Source organism: Colias eurytheme, chromosome 28 (assembly GCF_061535395.1).
Source record: "Colias eurytheme isolate Ceu_HAF_F1 chromosome 28, ilColEury1 Martin Lab GWU primary, whole genome shotgun sequence".
NCBI classification, from domain to species: Eukaryota; Metazoa; Arthropoda; class Insecta; order Lepidoptera; family Pieridae; genus Colias; species Colias eurytheme.
In genome coordinates, this window is record NC_143007.1 from 4,496,354 (window position 1) to 4,521,171 (window position 24,818).

The 24,818-nt window shown below is 32.4% G+C and overlaps 3 protein-coding genes across 3 annotated transcripts in view; 1 reads left to right on the forward strand and 2 right to left on the reverse strand.

Moving 5' to 3' along the window:
* Positions 1–570, reverse strand: part of Np (serine protease notopleural) — a 34,714-nt gene extending 34,144 nt beyond the window's left edge. The window contains exon 1 of the mRNA XM_090117490.1: positions 301–570. The gene's annotated coding sequence lies outside the window, so the exon portion shown is untranslated. The remainder of the gene's footprint in view (positions 1–300) is intronic.
* Positions 571–7,298: 6,728 nt separating this feature from the next.
* Positions 7,299–16,706, forward strand: LOC149896614 (uncharacterized). Its single transcript, XM_090117622.1, has 7 exons — positions 7,299–7,502; positions 9,254–9,425; positions 11,445–11,547; positions 12,934–13,367; positions 13,653–13,772; positions 15,746–15,844; positions 16,529–16,706. Exons 1-7 carry the CDS (start codon positions 7,486–7,488, stop codon positions 16,661–16,663), a joined length of 1,080 nt encoding a protein of 359 aa, XP_089973748.1. The 5' UTR covers positions 7,299–7,485; the 3' UTR covers positions 16,664–16,706.
* Positions 16,707–18,641: 1,935 nt separating this feature from the next.
* LOC149896615 (uncharacterized) overlaps positions 18,642–24,818 on the reverse strand; it is an 84,421-nt gene continuing 78,244 nt past the window's right edge. Inside the window, exons 49-53 of the mRNA XM_090117437.1 lie at positions 23,937–24,043; positions 23,494–23,595; positions 22,905–23,004; positions 22,141–22,284; positions 18,642–21,538 (exon numbers count right to left, since the gene is read on the reverse strand). Of these exons, the coding sequence (XP_089973563.1) occupies positions 21,397–21,538; positions 22,141–22,284; positions 22,905–23,004; positions 23,494–23,595; positions 23,937–24,043 (595 nt within the window). The 3' untranslated portion in view covers positions 18,642–21,396. The remainder of the gene's footprint in view (positions 21,539–22,140; positions 22,285–22,904; positions 23,005–23,493; positions 23,596–23,936; positions 24,044–24,818) is intronic.

The following is a 24,818-nucleotide window of genomic DNA, read 5'->3' on the forward strand; positions in this document are numbered from 1 at the left end:
AAAAATCCTTCGTCTGTGACTAGTCTTGAAAATGCAAAAAGATTGACCCTACTCGTGCAAAAAAATACGTTATTTTTATTACTGGATACGCAATTAATTTATTGTATTTTGTAGAATATTTTATGTTAAAGGTTAATAAATAATGCATCTGCGCATTTAATTTATTTATAATCTGTGCATAATGCATGTCAAATTTAAATCAACGGAACGACGTTTCAAATGTGCAATTGATTTATGGCTTCGCTCACATTCAATGGGATGATTAATAGATAAGTAATAAATAATAGAAAATAAATTCACCTGCTTAACGGACTCCGAGACGTAGCACAATCACGAACTCATTATCCACCGGCACTAAGAAATAAACAGTTATTCGTACTAAAAACCGAGCGATTAAGAAATGTTGCTAGTTAAAAAAATTTAGATGAAAAAACTTTCGTCAAATTGCATTGGTGACGTTTGACAGCCGCGAGCGCGCGCTTTTTATTTTTAATTTTTTTTTTAATTTGTCCGTGGCGCGGGTCTTCGCTGGAGCCTTGACCGCTAGGCGAGTGCGCTACTACTGAACGAGTCGGTCGTGGAAGCTCGCTCATTCGCTCGGCAGGCCATGTAAATTACTTTCCAACAGTTATTTTTCGCTTCGTTGCACTGATTCCGGTCACTTTTTCATGGCGAAGAAAGCTATCTTATCTGCACTCGGAGAAGCTTTTAGGAGTATACGTATTGTCTTTGTTCGCTCCCGATTATTTCGTTAAGCGAATACTTGTGTGACATCTTTATTGTGCTTTTGGAATTTTAAGCTTGCAATGTGTGAAAAAAGGGTGATAGGAATGTAAAGGTGCAATGAAGACCTCTGTGTGTAGAGTCATTTCTTAAGAATTTTGTTTATTTAAAAAGTAAAAGGCACTTACTTCTACAACGAAAGCGTATTTTTTATATAAAAAAACGTCTAAATATAAAATAATGCTCTAAGTAAAACGTACGAATCATGTCATTTTTAACGAGTTCGTAGCTTATTAATAAACTTTTCTTAATGATTAACGATAAGAATTATTTCAAGTGACTAGCATTTTTGTATTCCTCAAGTATAGAGCATCAAACAGAAATACTGCCCAAGTCGATGTTCTGTGCTTTTTATTATTTACTAGCGGTCCGCCCCGGCTTCGCCCGTGGTACATATTTACGTTTTCTCTACATAAAAACCATCCTCGTACTTCAAGGAATATAATAGAAAAGAATTATCGAAATCGGTTCAGCCGTTCACACGTGATGCCATGACAACGCGAAACGGGTGCAGAGTGCAGACCCGCCGCCTTTTTATAGCTCCCGCCGCGAAACGCGTCGAACGCGGCAACTGATACACAAAAAATAATCCTTATGGCTGCATGATTCTGTATTCACGCGCGATGACTTATAGCGTATTTCATGTATAACTTTGGTGTTTCTACACCGATTTACATGATTCTTTTACTATAACCTGCCCAGGAGTATGAAGAATAATTGTGCCAAATTTGGTTAAAATCCGTCGTGTAGTTTTTGTTTCTATAACGAATATACAGACAGACAGACAGACAGACAAAAATTTTACTGATTGCATTTTTGGCATCAGTAGCGATCCCTTATCACCCCTTCATAGTTTTTTTTTTAATATATTTCATGTACAGAATTGGCCTCTCAGTATAGAATTATAGATTGTTTTTCACCAGGCTGTTTTGAAATGTAGCAAGGAGGATGTTTTCCTCCTCGCAATGGATATGACTCACTGATTCGAAATCTCTGTGAAAAATAGTAAATTGCGACTTGGAATGCAATTTAGTTACCTACTCTGCTCGAAGGCAGAAAGACGAAAAATGTGATAAATGTATAGGTAAGTAACTACTTAGTTTCTTTGTGTACTGTAAAATTATGGGAATGACCATTTTTGTGTTAGGTACTTAAATCATTTTATTTCCGTTTGTTAACTTTTTTTTCTGAGTAAATCCTAATATTTTGCTTTTTTATTTAAAAAGTAAAAAATATTTAATTAAAAAAATCCATGGTACATGCACATGTGTAATTAAAAGGGTTCGTGCTTCGGACAAAACGTACTATACAGGTTTTATTCCTAACCACCATTGTAGCTTGTAGCACTTCCTGTAGTTCCTGAGCATGGAAAGTTCACGCACAAAGTAAACGTTAGAAACGAAACAGCACTCCACGTAACGTTCCAGTTGATACTCGCTTCCACAGATTTTATCACATTTTAGTCACCGAGGACTGAAAAAGGACGCTATACCTAATATGACAACGGAAAAGGCCTTCCACCTCGAAAACGTTCTTTACGCTTTCGAGACGTCGACATTCGTGGGAGACCTTAGCATGGTTATTGAGGAGTGTTCAACGATGCTTATAAAAGCTTCTGCTTGCGAAGTTTGTAAAGCGACAAGCATATTTGTTACATGTTTCCTGTAAACATAGCATCGGAGATGAGCCTGAGAAGACGAGGCTGCGTCGCTCGCCAATCTATTATATATAATACTAGCTTTCCGCCCGCGGCTTCGCCTGCGTTTTCAGAGAAAACCCCGCATAGTTCCCTTTCCCGTGGGATTTCTGGGATAAAACCTATCCTATCTCTCAAGTTGGATCGAACTGCACATGGTGTGCGAATTTTATTATAATCGGTTAAGTGGTTTAGGAGTCCATTGAGGACAAAAATTGTGACACGAGATTTATATATATTAAGAAAGATATACATAATTTTTCCTTTCTTCCTTTATTACCGTTGTTAATTATTTCTTGATACCCTTAAAAGGCTACCCTTAAATGGGCAACGCTAAAGCTCTAGCGGCAAAGGCTCTACCACTGTAAACGATCGATCAATTGATCAATCGATCGATCGATCAATCAATCAATAATCGATCAATCAATAATCGGTCAATCGACATATATCAATCGATCAATTGATCAATCGATCGAGCGATCAATCAATCAATAATCGATCAATCAATAATCGATCCATCAATAATCGATCAATCGATCAATCAATAATCGATCGATCGATCAATCAATCAATCAATAATCGATCAATCAATAATTGATTAATCGATATATCGATCGATCATTTCAATCGATCATTCAATCGATCAATCGATCGATTGATCAATTATTGATTGATCGATCGATTGATCGATTGATCAATTATTGATTGATCGATTATTGATTGATCGATTATTGATTGATCGATTATTGATCGATTGATTGATTGAATGATCGATTGAAATGATCGATCGATATATCGATTGATCGATTATTGATGGATCGATTATTGATTGACCGATTATTGATTGATCGATTATTGATTGATCGATTATTGATTAATTGATCGATCGATGGATTGATCAATTGATCGATCGATATATCGATTGACCGATTATTGATTGATCGATTATTGATTGATTGATCGATCGATCGATCGATTGACCAATTGATCGATCGATATATCGATTAATCAATTATTGATTGATCGATTATTGATTGATCGATTATTGATTGACCGATTATTGATTGATCGGTTATTGATTGATTGATCGCTCGATCGATTGATCAATTGATCGATCGATATATCGATTGACCGATTATTGATTGATCGATTATTGATTGATCGATTATTGATTGACCAATTATTGATTGATCGATTATTGATTGATTGATCGATCGATCGATTGATCAATTGATCGATCGATATATCGATTGATCGATTATTGATTGATCGATTATTGATTGATCGAATGATTGATCGATTGATTGATCGATTGATTGATCGATCGATATATCGATTGATCAATTATTGATTGATCGATTATTGATTGATTGATTGATCGATCGATCGATTTATTGATTGATCGATTGATAGATTGATCGATCGATCGATTTAATGATTGATCGATTATTGATTGATCGATTATTGATTGATTGATTTGATTGATCGATCGATATATCGATTGGTCGATTTATTGATTGATCGATTATTGATTGATCGATTGATCGATTATTGATTGATCGATTATTGATTGATCGATATATCGATTGATCGATTGATCAATTATTGATTGATCGATGATTGATTGATCGATTATTGATTGATCGATTATTGATTGATCGATTATTGATTGATCGATTATTGATTGATCGATTGATTGATCGATTGATTGATCGATTGATTGATTGAATGATCGATTGAAATGATGGATCGATATATCGATTAATCAATTATTGATTGATCGATTATTGATTGATCGATTGATAGATTGATCGATCGATGGATTTAATGATTGATCGATTATTGATTGATCGATTATTGATTGATTGATTTGATTGATCGATCGATATATCGATTGATCGATTTATTGATTGATCGATTGATCGATTATTGATTGATCGATTATTGATTGATTGATTGATCGATTATTGATTGATCGATATATCGATTGATCGATTGATCAATTATCGATTGATCGATGATTGATTGATCGATTATTGATTGATCGATTATTGATTGATTGATTATTGATTGATCGATTGATTGATCGATTGATTGATTGAATGATCGATTGAAATGATGGATCGATATATCGATTAATCAATTATTGATTGATCGATTATTGATTGATTGATTGATCGATCGATCGATTATTGATTGATCGATTGATCGATTATTGATTGATCGATTGATCGATTATTTATTGATCGATTATTGATTGATTGATCGATCGATCGATTGATCAATTGATCGATCGATATATCGATTGACCGATTATTGATTGATCGATTATTGATTGATCGATTATTGATTGACCAATTATTGATTGATCGATTATTGATTGATTGATCGATCGATATATTGATCGATCAATTGATCGATCAATATATCGATCTTGGAGTGTAATAACAGTACTTCTCCACTATTTAATGGATGTTATTATACATATAAACCTTCCTCTTGAATCACTCTATCTATTAATAAAAACCGCATCAAAATCCGTTGCGTAGTTTCAAAGATTTAAGCGTACAAAGGGACATAGGGACAGAGAAAGCGACTTTGTTTTATACTATGTAGTGACAATACTATAACTGTATGACGACTCCATACATGTTTGTCCCGAGTCGGCCAGCGGCAGCGCGGCGAGTTTGCAAGAATGACTTCGCGCACACCCGCGTTCGCGATAGCGAGCTATTAGACTCCGCCCACCAAGCAGTGGATTTGTTTTTGTGTATCGTCTGACTGATTTAATTCAAATTTCAAACTTTGTACACTTATCCAGAATCGGTGATAAAACAACAATTACATAACTTTAATCGTGTTTTTTAATTGTATAAATTATTTTTACGTATAAAAGAGCAACTACAGAGTTTCTTGTCGGTTCTTCTATGTGTAGAACTTTCTTTTCAAACCGTATCTAATTTCTATGTAATTAAAAAGTATTAGAAGTAAGCATTTAATTTATTTTATTGGGTTCTAAAGTCGTTCTATAAGTAATATCATTAGGTACCTTTTTTATCAATTACTTGGATACTACAAATGTTTTAACTACTTCTCTAGTGTACATTTATGCATACCTACCTACTGTATAGTGTATACGTAGGGATGAAAAATGATATCCATAATAGTTCTATTATTGAAAAACAAATGGGTCAAAAGGATTACAGATCATCATATCATCATCAGGTCATCATCTAGAAACATCGGTAATATCAATAAACGTGTATAAATTTCACTAAACATGTATTTGTTAATTAAATTATAGATACCCCTGTTTATCGCATTATTGCTTATATGTATGTAATTTATTAGATATATTTTTATTTAGTATCTCAGCTTTTTCAGTCTCGAGAGTCTCGAGCTATATTATGTGGGCAAATTTTATTAAGTTAATAAAATTTGCCCATTGCCCATTTGCCTGTTGCGCTTTCACGGTGAAAACGGTGAACCGATTTTGATGAAATTTTGTATGATGATTGGTTGTGAATTGAGACATGAAGAAATTAAGTATGACGAAATAACAATTAATGAAGTATGAAAATATATTAATAAAGTAGTATAAATATAGAAAGTATAAAGAATAGGTAGGTACATAATTTTTTTTTGACCTTCAAATATGTCTTTTGGCGCCACATGACTCACCAATGAGAATCTAGCTAACGGCAGAATATAATTTCTTAATATTTGCGCTGAATTTAAAAGGCTGGATATATTATCACTTAAATTCGTTCCCATACTTCCGTCAGTCACGATTTTACGATGGGTAATGAGTATATTTCAAAACTCACGACTGAAGTGAATGTACGATATCGGTATACCTGCATTTTGTGCTATTTACCAAGCTTGGTGCTTCTTCCCACGATTTTGTAACGTTATCATGGTATAGTCTGCAAAGGAATTTGATAATTAATGTAAAATGAATTGTAGCCAATCGCAGGATTCAATATAACCAAATGTAGGTAACATTTTTTATTGGCCTAGTCTAGGCAGGCGAAGATATTGAAATATGAAATATTTTTTTGTTAAAATTCTTTTTAAACACGTAGACACTCGGAAAAAATTGTTACTTTTAGAACAAAATACCTACGTATTTTATACCTTCGTTAATTGTTGTTTATCAGGTTAGTACATGTTCAATTATATATTAATTCGTAACATTTAAAAAACTCATTCCCACGTCGATTCACTATGTGCAGTATGGAGGACTCTATGCATAAGTACTTATTTCATGTGAAAAGAAACTGGACACAGGGAGGGTTAGGCGAGTAAATTGCAACGGATATTAAAAGAGAATAAGAACTTTAGAACTTGTATTGCCTAAAAAACTATCAGCCAAGTTTCTTCTCGCACGGCTCTGTTTTTAAACAAGCTAAGTATGTAGTATGTAGTATAGCGGATATGTTCAAACGGAATTATCTATGGGTACAGGAAGAAAATAAATGGACACAGCATGAGTTAGCATGGGAAAATGCCGGAAGTGAATTCCATTATAGATTACATCAAAAGGCCACGCATATCGTGCGGAGATGAAGAATGTTGAAGCCATAAAATGTACTAATAAGGACGTCATTATAATAGATAATAGCGTTGACTTGTTGATTCAAAACATTACTGACTTCAGTAATTATTATTTTAAAGTTACTTATAGTAGAGTATTTCTAATAAACAGGAATTTGATTTAAAATGAAGGTATTCAATTACAGTTCATAAAATTTTTTTTATATGGCAATGTTTTGTGTCAATCTGTGATGTCAATTGTCAATGTCAGAATAGGATTGTCACGAAAAAAAGAAAACAAATCCGCGGTTTGTTCGATTTTCTGAGTAGAAATTAATACTGTATTTAATTATATTTTAAATATAATTTAATAGATATATAATAAACACTGTGTGTGTGTGATCTAGTTACTTTTTGTTAAATCAAAGATATACATGTGTTTATATTTATTTTAACCTCAAAACTTTCACATGGCGGTCTTAACCAGGTAAAAATACATTTTGCTTATATTTCCTAATTTTGTGAGTGAAAACTTATAAGGATATTATCAATATTGCTTAACAAAAACAGAAAGTCGCGTATTATAAGCTACAGCTGCATTTTATTTTATAGTTCGAGTTCATTTAATTTGATTCGAAAATTAAATTTCTCGCGACCTGAGCCACAGTATTACCATTATTTCCTACAGTAAGGAATCGCCTTTGATGTCGCGCGATGCCGCCGCCAGCGTAGGTACTTACGCTGCCACACGAAAATACGCTAGGGTTGCAACAAATGGAAAATAAAACAATTGTGATTATTAATATTATGATGAAATCTTTATTCATATGTACATTCAAAATAATTGCGATTATTAAATCTGATGTAATTATTTGTTCATAAATATATAATTACAGATATTGCACTGCTAAATATTATTTACGTGGACACTTTATTTTTGGATGTTCTTAATTGTATATTATAACATTTAACTAAGTAATGCATTCGCATTGGGATGTACAATCTGATTAGAAACTAATGAGGACAACATATACAGGGTGTCCCGCTCTTGGTATACTAAGCGCGAAGGAACTTGTAGTTTTGCATATACTGATCACGTAAAAAATACTTAAAAAAAAATTACGTCCAAAATTTTTTGCTAAATTTTTCCTGAAAATCCATGTTTTCTTCTCTAGCTTCGCGCAGCCGGCATATACCGCTTCTCTAATATGAGCATTTTATCTATGAAAACATAATCTTAAACGATAGCTCACGTGCTGGTGGCAAAGTTGGGCGGCTCGCTTGTTATGGGTGTACACATAGAGTTTTAAGAATTCATCTGTTTGAAAAAAAAATGCGTCTGGAATTTTTTAATTATTTTTTACGTACTCAGCGTATGCAAAACTATAACCTCCTTTGAGCTTAGTATACCAACAGTGGGACACCCTGTATATATAGCTTTGATTTTAATTCAACAGATACAATTGATACAATCTTTCTGAAATATTGTTTCCTTCTGGGATTTCAATGTAGATTTACATCCGTAAACCGAACAGTTTGTGCGCGCCATAATAGAATATGTAAGTACCTATGTATAATAAAATTATTACACAAAAAATACGACTGCGTCATCCTTTCGCACTAGGTAAAGCAAACTAAGCGTGTTTGCTTTACGCGGCCCGCGTCGCCCGACCCCCGCCAGTTCCCCTCCGTTTCTCTGCACAAGTACATTCGTCGCACTACTGTAGGAAATAATGGTAATACTGTGACCTGAGCATTGAGTTTTTACCTACGTACTACCTAGTACCTTGAGTGTATTAGTCTATGGTACTACGTAGTAATAATAGCTCAATGGACCTGACGAGATATAGCTAGTTCACTAAAATAAAAATTTCTATACCTGCTCATTCTCTATTTAAATTGCAAATTAATTTAGAATATCCCAGATTATATACTTTAAAGATTAAATATCTTTAACAGTTTTATAATTTAGATATTTGAAGGGAAGGTTAATAAGCATTTCGATTTTCTATTAAATGCCCCCAATTTTTTAAACTTGAAATAGCCTACAACATGTTTACATTTTCACTCCTTAAGAACCATCCTCGTACTTCAAGGAATGTTATAAAAAAAAAATAATTAAATTGGTTCAGCTGTTCTTGAGATTTGTGCTTATTAACACATTCGGTGATTCCTTTTATTATATAGATTTTAACTAACACTGTATTACCGCATTTAACAAATTATTTTCTATTTCAGTATGGATGAACAAACTGAAGTTGTTTCAAATAAGAGGAAACTCGGACCTGATTCAAATCCTAAGTCCAAACAAAAAAAGGGGAAGAAAGCAAAATTAGCTGCAACAAACGTAGAGAAATCTGAAGAAACAACACCAGTTGAGACTGTGGAAACTGTAGAAGCACAACCACAGGTAAGAAATTATTAATTAATGTCTCTTTTTTACATCATCAATTAGAAAGATACATAATTACAATATACAGTACAGGTAAATTTTTGAAAATTTTTAAAGAATAGAAATATGACACCGTAAGGGCCGGCGCAGTTATGGCAAAGCACTGCACAGTGCATTTTTCATTATCAAACTATAATCAACATTGTTCTCATTAAAATAAAAATGTTCAGCGCATTTTTCATTGTCAAACTATTTGATAATAGTTTAACAACGAAAAATGCGCTTCGCCATATCTGCATCAACCCTAAGGCAGAGTTTGAACCTTTTTTTAGCATGAACTAGAAACTAACATGTTAAACAGGTGTGATATTCACTAATTAGTAGGGTCAACCGGGGCAAATGCAACTAAAAAATAACAAGTCTCAAGTTTGATCGGTTGCAGTTATCTCCTTTTATATTTGGTCATTTATTTGACCCATTTATTGTTTTTTGTATTTATTCAAGATTATTTTAAACCAATCAAGCAATGCAGTAGTCTTATAAATAACTGGTAGTGAGAATATTTCCTAAAATTGGTAGAAAAAGTTACATTAACCCCTAGTCGGGGGTAAATGCAACTAACTGCCATAGCTCTTCTTCTATTTCATATAAAACAACGAATATAGAATATATTTATGAGATTTCATGTTATTCATAGGATTTTGAACTGGATTACCGTGTAGCAAGGACGAGTTTTCAGGAAAAATCTTATTTTTCTAAATGTGGGGCAAATGCAACTATTTGTTAGAGAATTAGTGTGGGGAATGCAAAAAACTTATTCATCGATATATTTTTATTATTCTATATATATATATACAATAACGTTATCTATACAATAACGTTGCGATCGTAGATGGCGCCGGCCGCCGCATTATTTAGAGGAAAATCTCATGTACCTACTTTGATTTACCACTTTAAATCGCAACAAAAAAAAATACAGTGTACTACCTACTAAGTCAATTTTAGTTTTTGGTCAGAACAAATAATATTCTTTGTGTTAAGTAAATATTGTTAAAAACGTAAACCAAACAAAATACGTTTATTAGTTAATCAACCGTTAACTAAAAATTACTTGAACAATCACAGAACTATCCTACCTATCGTTTTTAGTTACTTATAGTCTTTAACCACGCTTTATCTAATTTTAATTTTACTTATGAACCCGTCTCTGGGTATAATATCGAAGAAATAATCGATGGTTCTTCTTTAATTAATCATAAAGAAAGTATATTTTGACTACCAAGAAGGATACATAATAAAAATATCGACACTGTCACATCACTAGTGTTTTTAGTTTCATACAAAAATATAAGGGGCTATTGTAACTAACCTCACAGTTGCAATAACCCCATAGTGAAATTTTCATGAGGCAATTGTAACTGCACCAATAACACAAAATAGAGTCAACTAACGCATTAAAAATATAAATGAAATATGCTTAACGGCTTGTGATAATCATGTCCAATCAAAAACACCTGCAAAAAATCACTCCTAAACAATTTTTTTGTCTGTAAAACTCGACACCTGTTTTTACGCACACCAACTTCAAAATAGCGGTTTGACACAATGGCCTATCAATCAAATAGTTTTCATCGTAGTGGCACCATCTATTACTTGTAAGATTTATTAGTCGTTGAGTTATTGAATCATAGGTGGCGATATATTACAACAACTCTAATAAATTAGTTATGATAACTAGTTGCCATAGCCCCATAGTTGCATTTGCCCCGGTTGACCCTATAAAAAAGTCACTTTCTCTGTCCCTATGTATGCTTAAATCTTTAAAACAACGCAACAAACTGATTCAGTTTTTTTAGTAGATAGAGTGATTCAAGAGTAAGGTTTTAGTATCTTATTGATTAGGTTTTAGACAAAAAGGGGGGAAAGCTAGTGTGTAATAAAAGTTAGCTACTATTTTTCATTAAAAAAAAATATTTTATTTCTAAATTAGGTACTTTAAAAATACTCTTTTACCCACATCTTTATTTTGTTTTCAAGGTGCAATTATCGCCAGAGGAATTAGCAGAGAGATATCCAGTATTAAATGATAAGGAACTAGTGAAAAGGTTTCTTGCTGTTCCAATGACGAACAATCAGAAAGGTAAATTTTAATATAATCTTCTTATATATAAAAATGAATCGCAAAATGTGTTGGTAAGCGCATAACTCGAGAACGGCTGAACCGATTTCGATAATACTTTTTGTATTATATTCCTTGAAGTACGAGGATGGTTCTTATGTAGAGAAAACGTAAATATTATGTACCACGGGCGAAGCCGGGGCGGACCGCTAGTTGTATATAAAAATGAATCGCAAAATGTGTTGGTAAGCGCATAACTCGAGAACGGCTGAACCGATTTCGATAATTCTTTTTTTATTATATTCCTTGAAGTACGAGGATGGTTTTTATGTAGTATAATGAAAACGTAAATATGTACCACGGGCGAAGCCGGGGCGGACCACTAGTATGTAATAGAATTGTTCATAATATTGAATTTTGTATGTTTGAGTGTTGGTTACTCATTAAAGTGAAGACGATTGGATCAATTTAAATGAAATATTCCAGATTGATAGTTAAGAAACTGGATTAATAATATATTATTATAGCTTTTCACAATAGTAGTAGGATGTTTTCATTTATTATCGATATAGACATGATGGAATACATGCTAGTATGTTGTAAATTCTGTAATTTGCTTTTTTAAATAAATAACTTAAAATCAAGTCTATGTATTTACAGAAGTATGTCTATACTCTATAGACATTAGTTTTAATAAATATTATAAACTATATATGTCACGGCTAAAGGTAGGTGAGAACATAAACTTAAGATTAGCCGGCTAAACTTAGGTTTATTTTCGACGAGGTGTTAATGTTAGTTTGTTCTATCTTTAGCCGGCTAAACTTAAGTGTAACCGCAGGCCCGTGGCTAAAAATGTCGGGGTGGGTAGATTTGGTTAGCGCCGGGCCGGTGGAGGGCTTGAGGGGCCCGCACAGTGCCAGAAAACACTCGCCCTGTTCCTTACATGTATTATAGTAACCAAATCTACCCACCCCGACATTTTTAGCCACGGGCCTGCGGTTACACTTAAGTTTAGCCGGCTAAAGATAGAACAAACTAACATTAACACCTCGTCGAAAATAAACCTAAGTTTAGCCGGCTAATCTTAAGTTTATGTTCTCACCTACCTTTAGCCGTAACATATATATAAATCTCGTGTCGCAATGTTTGTCCTCAATGGACTCCTAAACCACTTAACCGATTATAATAAAATTCGCACACCATGTGCAGTTCCATCCAACTTGAGAGATAGGATAGTTTAAACATGTGTTGGAATAAATGTTTTTTCTTTCTTTCTTCTTTCTATGTAGGTAGAACGGCCGAAGCCGGGGCGGACCGCTAGTAAACTATATAGGAATATTGATGGAAATCTAAGTTAATTTTTAAAACTGCGACTGTACATATATTGTTTATTTTTATATCTAGGTAGAATTCGCCAAGCCTTAAGGCAAGGAGTTAAAGGTGCAAATGAAGAATTGGTACCTGACGCAATCTACGGCAAAATGCAAGCCATAATAAAACAAACAGAAAATTTAACAGAATCTGACTTACGAAAACTGAGAATATTATACAATATGTTAAACAATGCAACAACAACAAAAACTGCGCCAAGTAATACGGAAAAAAAGAAAAAGAAGAAAAATAAAAAGGCGGGAAAGAAAGACAAGCAGGCCACAGATACAATAAAAGTTGACAGCACAGATAATGCAACAGAAAATGACACAACTGAGAGTACAGATAAAAAAGATGTTGAAAAATCTGATGATAAAAATGCCACAGATAAGAAAGAAAAAGTGAAAGGGCCAAAACGATATGTAGTGTTTGTTGGTAATTTAGTGCCAGATATTGAAAAAGAAAAGGTATGATATTCTTTGGTTTAGTGTTTTAATAAAATATAATTAGTTTAGCATTATTATCTATACTTAATATTATATAGCTGAAGAGTTTTTTGTTCGTTTGAACGCGCCAATCTCAAGAACTACTGGTCCGATTTGAAAAATTCTTATGGTTTTAGATAGCCCATTTATCGAGGAAGGCTGTGGGCTATATATCATCTCGCTAACACCAACAGGAGCTGAACAATGCCGGTAAAACCGCGGAGCACAGCTAGTATTACTATAATAATTTATTGTATAACATTTCAGTTGATGTCACATTTCTCCGAGTTAACAGACCACATAGTTGATGTGAGATTACCAAAACGAGAGGAAGGAAAGAAAAGCAGTATCGCTTATATTGAACTTAAAGATGAACACAGCTATGAGGTAAGTAAATAAATATAATCCATACTTAATATTATAAATGCGAAAGTAACTCTGTCTGTCTGTCTGTTACTCAATCACGCCTAAACTACTGAACCAATTTGCATGAAATGTGGTATGGAGATATTTTGATACCCGAGAAAGGACATAGGCTACCTTTTATTGCGAAATATGTACCACGGGCGAAGCCGGGGCGGACCTCTAGTATATTATAAATGTGAAGATGAGTTTGTTTGTTGGTAAATATAAAATTACCTATTGAAAATTAAATTAAAATTAATATTACTGACTAGCGATCCGCCCCGGCTTCACTCATGGTACACGTTTACGTTTTCTCCATAAGAACCATTCTCATACTTAGGAATATTATAAAAAACGATTAACTAAATAGGTTCAGCCGTTCTCGAGTTTTGCGCTTAGCAACACGTTTGGCAATTCATTTTGTTGTATCCCTACTTAATATTATAAATGCGAAAGTAACTCTGTCTGTCTGTCTGTTACGCTTTCCCGCTTAAACCTCTAAACCGATTTTGATGAAATTTGGCACAGATAATCTTTAGACCCTGAGAAAGAACATAGGCTACCTTTTATTGCGAAATATGTACCACGGGCGAAGCCGGGGCGGTCCTCTAGTATAATATATGGATGATAGTTGAAAGCAAAGTCATATAAGGAGTAACATGTTTGATGTTTGTCTTTCTTTCACATCATAAAGGAACAATCCTGCTAATATTATAAATGCGAAAGTTTGTGAGGATGTGTGTGTGTGTTTGTTACTCTTTCACGCAAATACTACTGAACCGATTACAATGAAATTTAGCACACATATAGAGGGTAACTTGGATTAACACATAGGATAGGTTTCATCCCGGAAATCCCACGGGAACGGGTACTATGCGGGTTTTTCTTTCAAAACGGTGAAGCCGCGGGCGGAAAGCTTGTATTAATATATTTTTTTACAAACTAGCTTCCTCAGTATCTCCAGACACATAAATTATACTACAAAATCTCACTGTTGCCTCACTTGAGAAACAGACAAGCAAACAAACAAACTTTCGCATTTTTTTTATATAGTGAAGGTACTGTTTTATAATGTCTATGATATAAGCTCAAAATCAAAATGTACATCTTGTACACATTCAAAAAGTACATCTAAAATATTTTATTTTTGGAGAAAAGTAGGGAAATTAAAACAAAATATTATTTGAAATTGTTTATTGACACAATATTACATAACTTTACAATGAAAACGTTATACAATATTGATTTAAAATTAGTATTTTACATTATTATTCTAAACTTAAATAACTACTTAAATACTAATTACTATCTTCATTATACATAATTATTTCCTAATTTAAACATAAAATTATAAATGAATTAAAGTAAAAGAAAACCTTAAAAACTCTACAATTAAATAACACAATAGTTACTTATATAAATTACTTATACTTATTTACTTATATTAATTTAATAATTATAATATGAATTAATATCATTAGAACTAACAATTAAAAAAAGAGCATGTGTCAGAAGTGAAACTTCTTTGGCAAGACAAAGGTACCAAAATAGTCGCCTTACTCCATAATGTGACGGTATTGCCATGATGCGACCTTGAAATTTTACTCTCAACGTTCCTAAAGAACTTTCACTTCAAAAAAGTTTATATTCTATCTGTCTATACAAAAATAAAAACAATTTATACATAATTATCACTACATAGTATAAAACAAAGTTGCTTTCTCTGTCCCTATATCCCCATGTATGCTTAAAACTATATCTTTAAAACTACACAACCGATTATGATGCGGTTGTTTTTAATAGATAGTGATTCAAGAGGAAGGTTTTAATTAATCTAAAATATTAAGGAAAGGAATTGATCAGGTTTTAGACAATAGCGAGCGAAGCCGCGGGTGGAAAGTTAGTTTATTTATAAAAGTATCAAATTTATATTTAAAATTATGTTTTGTTCGCAGTTGGCCCTCTCGAAGCATCACACGATGTTGGACAATAAAAGAATAAACGTGTTATACACGACGCAGAAAAACAGCAAAATAAGTAAAAGTGAAGCAAAGGTAAGATTAGTGTTTACTAGATTTTCGTATAAAAGTAGTCTGTTCTTTTTCAAGTTGTCATTTATTTTTATACCAAATTTCATCAAAATCAATCACTGGCTTAGACGTAAAACATACAGAAAGACAGCTATACTGTAGATATTTATAATACAGTATATTATATACTAATATATAATATATATATACTAATATTATAAAGCTATATACTAATATTATAAAGCTGAAGAGTATGTTTGTTTGAACGCGCTAATCTCAGGAACTACTCCGAGTGTCAAGGGTCAAGGTCAGACGTCCGATTTGAGAAATTCTTTCGGTGTTAGATAGCCCATTTATCGAGGAAGGCTATAGGGCATAGGCTATATATCATCACGCTAAGACCAACAGGAGCGGAGCCATGCGGGTGAAACCGCGGGGACAGCTTTTATATAAAGGACTATGAAATTTTTCAAAATCGGTTAAATCGTTCTTAAATTATTAATTACAAGACGGCAGACGCACATAAAATTGCAACTTTCCTTATCATAATACATTTTTGTAAAATATATAGATAGTGTAGTATTCCTCTAATAATATCTTAAAGTAAAATGTAACAAACACAGTGTTGTTTTTATGCTATTTAATAATTACACTCAGTGGTCTATTAAAAATTAAAATATCATTAACAATTATTTCCTTTAATTTCAGAGCACAGCAGCAAAACTTGTAGCTCTCCAGAAATCGGGAAAACTCATTGGAAGTGTCGCTGTCAATAAAAAGAGGACTTATCGAAGAAATAAAGCAAAAAGAGCAATAGCCAAAGCAGCAGCGGAGTCGGGTTAACTATATGTATATAGGATTTATATGAAATAAATTATATTATAATGTAAAATTTGTTTTATTGTATATAAAACAGTCGCTTTCCATGTCCCCTATGTACCTATGCTTAAATCTACGCAATTTTGATGCGATTTTTTAAATAGAGTGATTCAAGAAGGTTTTAGTATGTAATTTATTAGGTTTTAGACAAAGCGGGCGAAGCTGTGGGCGGAAAACTTTCTTATAAAACAGAAACTCTTTAAAATTGAAATCTGTTCAACCGCCTCATCAAAATAAATTCCCGTGGGAATGAGATCACTCTAGCCTTAACTATCTCAAGACACAAAAATAAAAAGTCATTTCAAAATCGCCCCGATGCGACGTGAAAAATCAAATTGCATTCATATATTATCTAGTGTTAGGTCTGTAAAGCTGGCGATAAAAATATTATGATGACGATATGTTCATAATTCAAGAATTAAACAGAAAATTCAGCAAAAAAGCTAAGCGTTACAATAACTCAGACCAAAATCGATCTTCAGTCACCAAAAAAAAAGAACGTAATCCGATGTCGATACAAAAATCAACTTAAAAATCCTAATCAAAACCATCAAAGCACAATCAAGCTAATAAGCAACACCAAAACAAATTCAACCTTAAGCTGGATATACAAAGCATCAAAGTCTGATACTAGTCGATAGGTACTTATTTTTTTCTTCCATTAATTCATATTTCTCTTTATATTTAATAGATTAAGGTAGTATCAAGATTTTATCAGGTAGGCAAACCAACCAAGGCATGGGTATAGTATATTATATTAAACACTATAATATTATATTTATTAAAACCAAATTTCTTTGGATATCAAGATTGAAGGTGAAGTCATGAACATGGTACATAACAATGGTAGGTATACAGGTAGGCTTGTAGAGAAATAGCTCACATCGAGTTATCAGATCAATACAGCCTACGTTATCTTTTGACACAAACTAACTAAAAGAAACTCTGTTATGCTTAGACAGATTTTTTTCAATAACGTGTACTAGAGTAGTGGGATTTTGATACGCATTTCGTTGTACAAGGTAAGTTCTATTGGAGATTTTGTTCAAGTGTCCTATGTGTGTTATTCGTAAGATTTTTCTTATATTAGGCGTCACTAGATGGCGCTGTGCTACTTCGAAAATTTATTTTTTGTTTTGACTATTAATTAGGGACTGCATTTTACAGTACTATCGTTACTTATTTGTTTATTTTGGCACTAGATGGGGAATGTTTTAAAATACTATTATGTACTACATGTTGCAGTGTTGTTCCTCAAACTAGATTTGTTTGTTTTGGCACTCAATGGCGCTGTTGATACTGATGCATGAAACTAATTTTCAAAACCTATGCGAAAATAAAATTTTGAAGTTTTCAGAAATATTAACTATGATAAGTAGTCAAATGTGGTGAAATCGATAAGTATTCTTTTATATATTTTATGTGTGTGGAAATGGTACTTTCTAAAGCTAGTTCTGGTTTTTCGTGAGTGTTCTTTGAACTACATTATGCTTTTCTAATGGTGCTTTTTTCCAATAATAATGTGCAATGTATAGCGAGGAATGTGTTTGTTTCTTTCGGTTTGAAATTTGATGGGTTTAGAGTTTGAAACGATACTATTGGTTATTTACATACACTTTTCTCGCACATTATTGATGGAAAAGCAGCCTTAACGTGTATAAAAGTGTAGTGAAAATGAAATGTTAGTTTCTGTCTAATCTATACTTAATATTATAAAGCTGAAGAGTTTGTTTGTTTGAACGCGCTAATCTCGGGAACTACTGGTCCGATTTGAAAAATTCTTTCGGTGTTAGATAGCCCATTTATCGAAGAAGGTTATAGGCTATATATCATCAAGCTACGACCAACAAGAGTGGAGCCACGGGGGTGAAACCGCGCGGAGCAGCTAGTCTTATATATATCTAGGTTAAGTGCAAGGTGGGGTATAAAACAAACAACAAGAGAGTGCTTCAAAAATTATTTATTTTATTCGTATATATAATTTATATATCCATTTATAGTTAAAATCAACCGATTCACACAACATATAAACTATTCATCACGAACGCCCGACGGACGATACACCAAAATATGTTTTGCATTTTTACTGGCAGTATTAAAAAAACATATATTGGCAAAGGCTACTTGACTACAGATTATCAATAATTTATCGAGGCTATTTTGTATCTGTCAACCACAGAGTATAATAAAAAAGCTGCGTATTAAGTAGACAATAATTAATACTTTAAAATACTATTTCAACACATTTGTGCCGTAGGAATGACGTATAACTAAAAATTAATCTATTATACAGTGTTCCCTTATGACATGCAGGAATATTTTTTTCGTAAACCAATCAATCGATAATGTCCTGCAAGTGGCGAATTTAGTAAATAAGTACTAATAATTTGGAATCACAAAATAAATAAAACTTACATGTACAAAGAAAATGACTCGCATATTCGAAAATTTTACAAATAATGAATTTTACGACTAACGTCTAAAAGCATAAACAATTTTTTCGTTACAATCTAAACAAAATCAAAACGTAAAACCAAAAGATTCTCATTCATTTTACAAATAGGTAAAATATTCGAGACTAAAAAAATAAACATTAAATATTACAAATGGATGTATAACCATTTCAAATCTATCGAAATCCTCTACGCTACAACCAATTTTTCCTGTACACCATATTATTCAAATTTTACATCAAATTCTAAAAATTGGAAATAACATGAAATAGACTACACATAATTAGCTATTTATTGAAATAAAAAACACACAAGAAGTCATTTTAATATGTAAGATATAAGAGCGTATTTAGAAACTATCATAGAATCATCTATAGGAAACTTAACGTTTTAAAAAGTATCAAATATGTAGTCTATTTCATAGTTTTCTATCAGAGCCAATAATCTATCGCACTGCGTACAGGCTCCATTTAATCTAAACATTACATTTTATAATTATTTGCACTTAAACATTATACCAATAAAACATTCCTTTATGAAAATACACAAAAAACCCTTCACTTTTGGCGCGCATTTCAATGACAGCTTCTTTTTCTTTTTAATTTTATTTTTTTTTAATAAAATTTACAAACTGGCCAGAAATTCAAATTTAGAACGTGAGTATTCGAATACTGCTTCGTTGCTGTTGCAAAATAAAAAAAAATAATTCGAATGTCAATTAACGTTCTATATTATCTATGCTTAAAAATATATCTCAAACTAATACTTTTTTAACTTACTCTACGCTATGTACACCAGCTACATTTAGATACAATAACAATCGTAGTGTGCGTGGATTTAATTACATTTTATATGTAATTAATTTTATATTGAGATTCGTTTTGTCGCGTCCTTGTTCTAAAATCTTTTTTTTTTTTGCAATAAAATCAAATGTCACATTTGGAATGTAGATTAAAAATAGTTCACCATAGACTATTATTTTTTTTAATGAACAATAAAATTGTTATTGAATTAAATTGCCATTTAAAATTAATTTGTTAACTAAATAAAAATATAAATTAAGTATATCTAAGTTCGATGCTGAATGCAGTATGGCCGGATGGCGTAAATAATTCTGAACATAATATGTAATATATGCTTCAAAATTAGAAAATTACATTTATTACTGAATATTTATTAATTCAACATGGATAATAATCAATTTTACACGAAATTGACAAATTATTTGACGGACTTTTTCTGTTTTAAGCCGACTACTCACGTAACTGCAGCAGGGGCAATATTGAAACAATCTCGGTCGGAGCAATTTCAGTTGTTGTCTAAATTGCCCCTGTTTGCCTATACACATCACAATTAAGGAGCCAATTAAGTGTGCAATTCCAATATTGCCCCTGCTGCAGGTGAGTAGCCGGCTTTAGGAATTTTTGAGTTAATCTGACTTCAGTATTTATTTTAATTGTCACATTTTATCAATATCTTAATATAACAACATTTATTTGTTTAACATTTGAGATACCAATATTTTACATTTTAATAATTACTGATTCGTATAATATTGACGAGTCATTACAGTAAGTTGTTATAATCAAATTATTAAACAAAAAGTCGACCAACAAATCTCTCAACAAGTTGGTCGACTATTTCAAATATTGGATTAGTTGTGCAACCAGTTGTAGATTACAACTGTATTTAGGTATATTAAAAATATAATTTTTTTTCTTTTTAATTGAATAAATCAGACTCATTTATCTTTGAATATTCAATGAAAGGAACGATTTACGCATAAAAATAAAACAATTTTTCAACTCTCACAAATCACTATACTATCTTGACGTGACAAAATAAATAAAAAATCCCATAAAATAACTTGAAAAATATATAGTCGCTCATCTCTCCAATATAGTTAGTCAATAAATCGCACAACTAGTTGCTTAAAGTCATATAAGAATGGAAATACCATTGATTCCTCAAATGAATAAAAAAAAAAATAAAAAAAGAACAAAAGCCATAACTCTCAATATTATAAATATCTATTATCCAATCAAATTTCTTTATATCAGACAGTTTTCAATACAATATTAATAATATTCAAAAACCAATCAAACAACCGGTTGCACAACTATTTCGACATCAATCAATCAGAAATACAACAATCACAAAAATTGCCCCACAATTCTTGCAACAAATCGTCCAACTAGTATCACTTCCCCACAAATCTTGCAACAAATTGCCCAACAAATCGCTTCAGATCTGCGTCCAGCGTGTTTCAAAGAAATGTCTCATAGCGTGACCCGCTCTACCAACGGGACTATCGTCTTCGTTGAACACTTCGCAATTGCTGAATATCAGCCGAACGTCCGCTGCGAACTCGTCCTTGCTTTTGTATCTGTGGACGAATAAATAATAGTTTAAACTTATGTTTCATTTGTGATGTCAAAGTTATGACAAATCTGTGGAGAGAAAAACAGAATATGTTATTATTCAAATAACGTTGTGAATTTGTGATAATACTAGCTTTCCGCCAGCAACTTCGCGTGGTCAAAAAATTAGAAATTCCCATAGGAATGATGTTTCGCGGACCATTAATAACAGTTAAAATGTCAAAGTTATTATACTTAACTTGACTAGCTTTACGCCAATATTTAACAGCTTTTCTGTTTGGTTATCTGTCAGTTTAAATGCCAAAAGTACAATAACGATATGGGTTTAAAACTTTATCAGCAACAGCTGGCCTTTATTTTAATTATTCAAAAAAAGTTCAGTAACACTTTACCTACTGAACTATATAAATGTATTACACACACATACAATAATATGTAATATATAAATGTATTACACACACATACAATAAATATGTAAATATATTTCATACAACCTCTCATACGCCTGTTCGTAAATATCATTTTTATATGAAATCTCTTTTATTAACAGTTTTTAACAGTTACATTAGCAGTTTTTAACTTTATAACCTTATTTATAAAAACTTACCCAGCCTCCTGCAATTTCCGTTTAATAGTGGACAAATCCATAGGATTTTTAATAACTTTCTTGTATTGGGGGAATTGTTTGGTATTCACCGGAATGAGAAACGGCCAAGCGTGCTCGTGGCATTCCATTTCACAGAGGAGACTCCTGGATAAAGAATTAGTATTATTTTTACTATTTACTACAAGTTAGAGCAATTATTATCTATACTAATATTATAAAGCGGAAGAGTTTGTTTGTTTGAACGTGCTAATTTGAAAAATTATTTCGGTGTTAGAAAGCCCATTTATGGAGGAAGGCAAGGAAATTTTTTTGACAATATTTTGTCAAACTCAAACATTTATTTATTCAATTAGACTTCTTCTAGAAGCACTTTTGAAACGTCATAGGTACATATTTTTTAAATTTACCACCGATTCGGAAAGCAGTATCTACGGAGAAGGAAGGAAGGAAGAATCGACAAGAAACTCCATAGTTGCTCTTTTTAATCATGTCAGTTTTACAATTTAATTTTACAAATTACATATGTAACATCAAATCTTGCCAAAAAAGTTTCACTCCTGACACGTGTGCTCAGTTTTATTTAATATTGCAAACGGGCAATTCTAAATCGCATTTGATTATGTATCTATAATTAATATACTATGCATTTGTTTACTCTTTCTTGTAATCAACACATATAATAAATCAGTCAATAAAAAAGGTCTCAGAGAATAATTAATTTAATTTAAATTCATATTTTGGTCAATAATTAAAATATGACTCACTTGCAAAACTGCAATTCCTTGTTATTTTGTTTCTTGGTTGAGTTTTTTTCCTTTTTGGATCGCGATAGAAGTGGCACGTTCTCTGCTTCGTGATCTTCACCTGAATAATAACAATTATTTATTTTTTTGAAATTTTTAATTTCGCAAAAATAATTCGTTCTCGATTGTCTCTAAAGCTCGAACACGTTTATTTTTTGTAAAGTATTTTCAAACGTTTAATTAAAAGACGGACCGAAAAAATTTTTGTTTTGAAATATCAAAAACTAGTAAACTAAAGACAAACTTTATATTTGTTTGATGCGCTTGCACATTGCACAAGAATATTTTGGTAGGTGGTAAAATATTCTAGAAGGTGGTAGAACGTTCTAGAAGGTCGTAGAACATTCTAGAACGTTCTAGAACATTCTAGAAGGTAACTTACCATCAACGTGATCTGTATCGTCATGTAACTGTAGGTAACACACCGTTTCCAGTCACGAATTGTAATGCTCGTCGCTTATATACAAGAAGCTATAGATACATGGAACATTCTAGAAGGTTCTAGAACATTGTAGAACATTCTAGAACGTTCTAGAAGGTAAAAACTCACCATCAACGTGATCTGTATCGTCATGTGGTAGAGCCCCATTTCCCGCCACGAATTGTAACGCTCGTCGCTTTTCTGGCGGACCTTCGTCTGTTATTTCTGTCACTGAAATTAATAAGATAAATATTATTTTATGCTGTGTATTTTTTAGAGAAAAATCATTATATTTTAGGTAATATGTAGTACCAATTAATTATACTGGACTCGTAATATACATGTAAGGGTGGATCTTGTTAAGTTTCTCCTATAATTCCGCCCGCATTTTCAAAGAAAACCCCGCATAGTTCCCGTTCCTGTGGGATTTCCGGGATAAAAAGTAGCCTGTCTTCGAGTCTTCAGCTACCTACATACCATTGTAATCGGTTCAGCAGTATTTGCGTGAAAGAGAATTATTTTAACAAACATCCTCACAAACTTTCGCATTTATAGTATTAGTAGGATTTATTTACCAGCATGTCCGTTCTCATGTTCGCTTGGATGTGTTTCATCTCGTTCTGTAACTGTAGGAACACATTCTTCCGCTGTTGTTGATGTTGACGCGTGGGATGCTGGGCTGTAGATGTATTCATATTAAAAATAAAATTAATATTTTTTGAAGTGACAACGTCTTATAATTCGATAGCGCCGGCTGCACGCACGAAAAAACATGACTCATGCGGCGTTACCTCGCTCTGAGGCGTTCCATGTAAGGCTTGAAGTGCAAGCGAGAGCGCGGAACGAGTGACAAAGAAGCACAATCTGACGTTGTCACGTTCAACTATCGTCAGTAAACCGACTTTACAGACAACCAATTTTTTTGAAGTGAAAACTTCTTTAGCGGCGTTGAGCACTTTTTCTGTAATGGGTATAAAATCTTAAACTCGCGTCAGGACACGTGACCTGATCGAAAAAGCGTAAGACGGATACCATTCCAAAATAACAAACATGCTCAACGTTAATAATCAAGTTTTCACTTCTGCCGGCACTCCCCCAGTGCAACCCGTCTTTTTTTTTCATAAAGCATGTTTATAGACTATTTTATAACGATATTTATGTATAAAACCGTAAGTAATATTTAGTTAAAAATATGAAGGTTTATTCTTATAGTAATAAAGCTTTATATATTATAATAATAATAATTACATTAAAAATTTTCGTAACTTAAAAACTAAATGTGTTACAAATAACGTATTATAATATTATAAGTTTTTCACTATTCGTCTGACTAGCATCGACAATTCAAATGTAGCTAGCTAGCAAGGGTTTATAAATAAGACATTTTCATAGATCCGCTTTAAAAGTTAAACAGTCATAATTATGTGTTTTTCCACATTTATAAATATTATCTA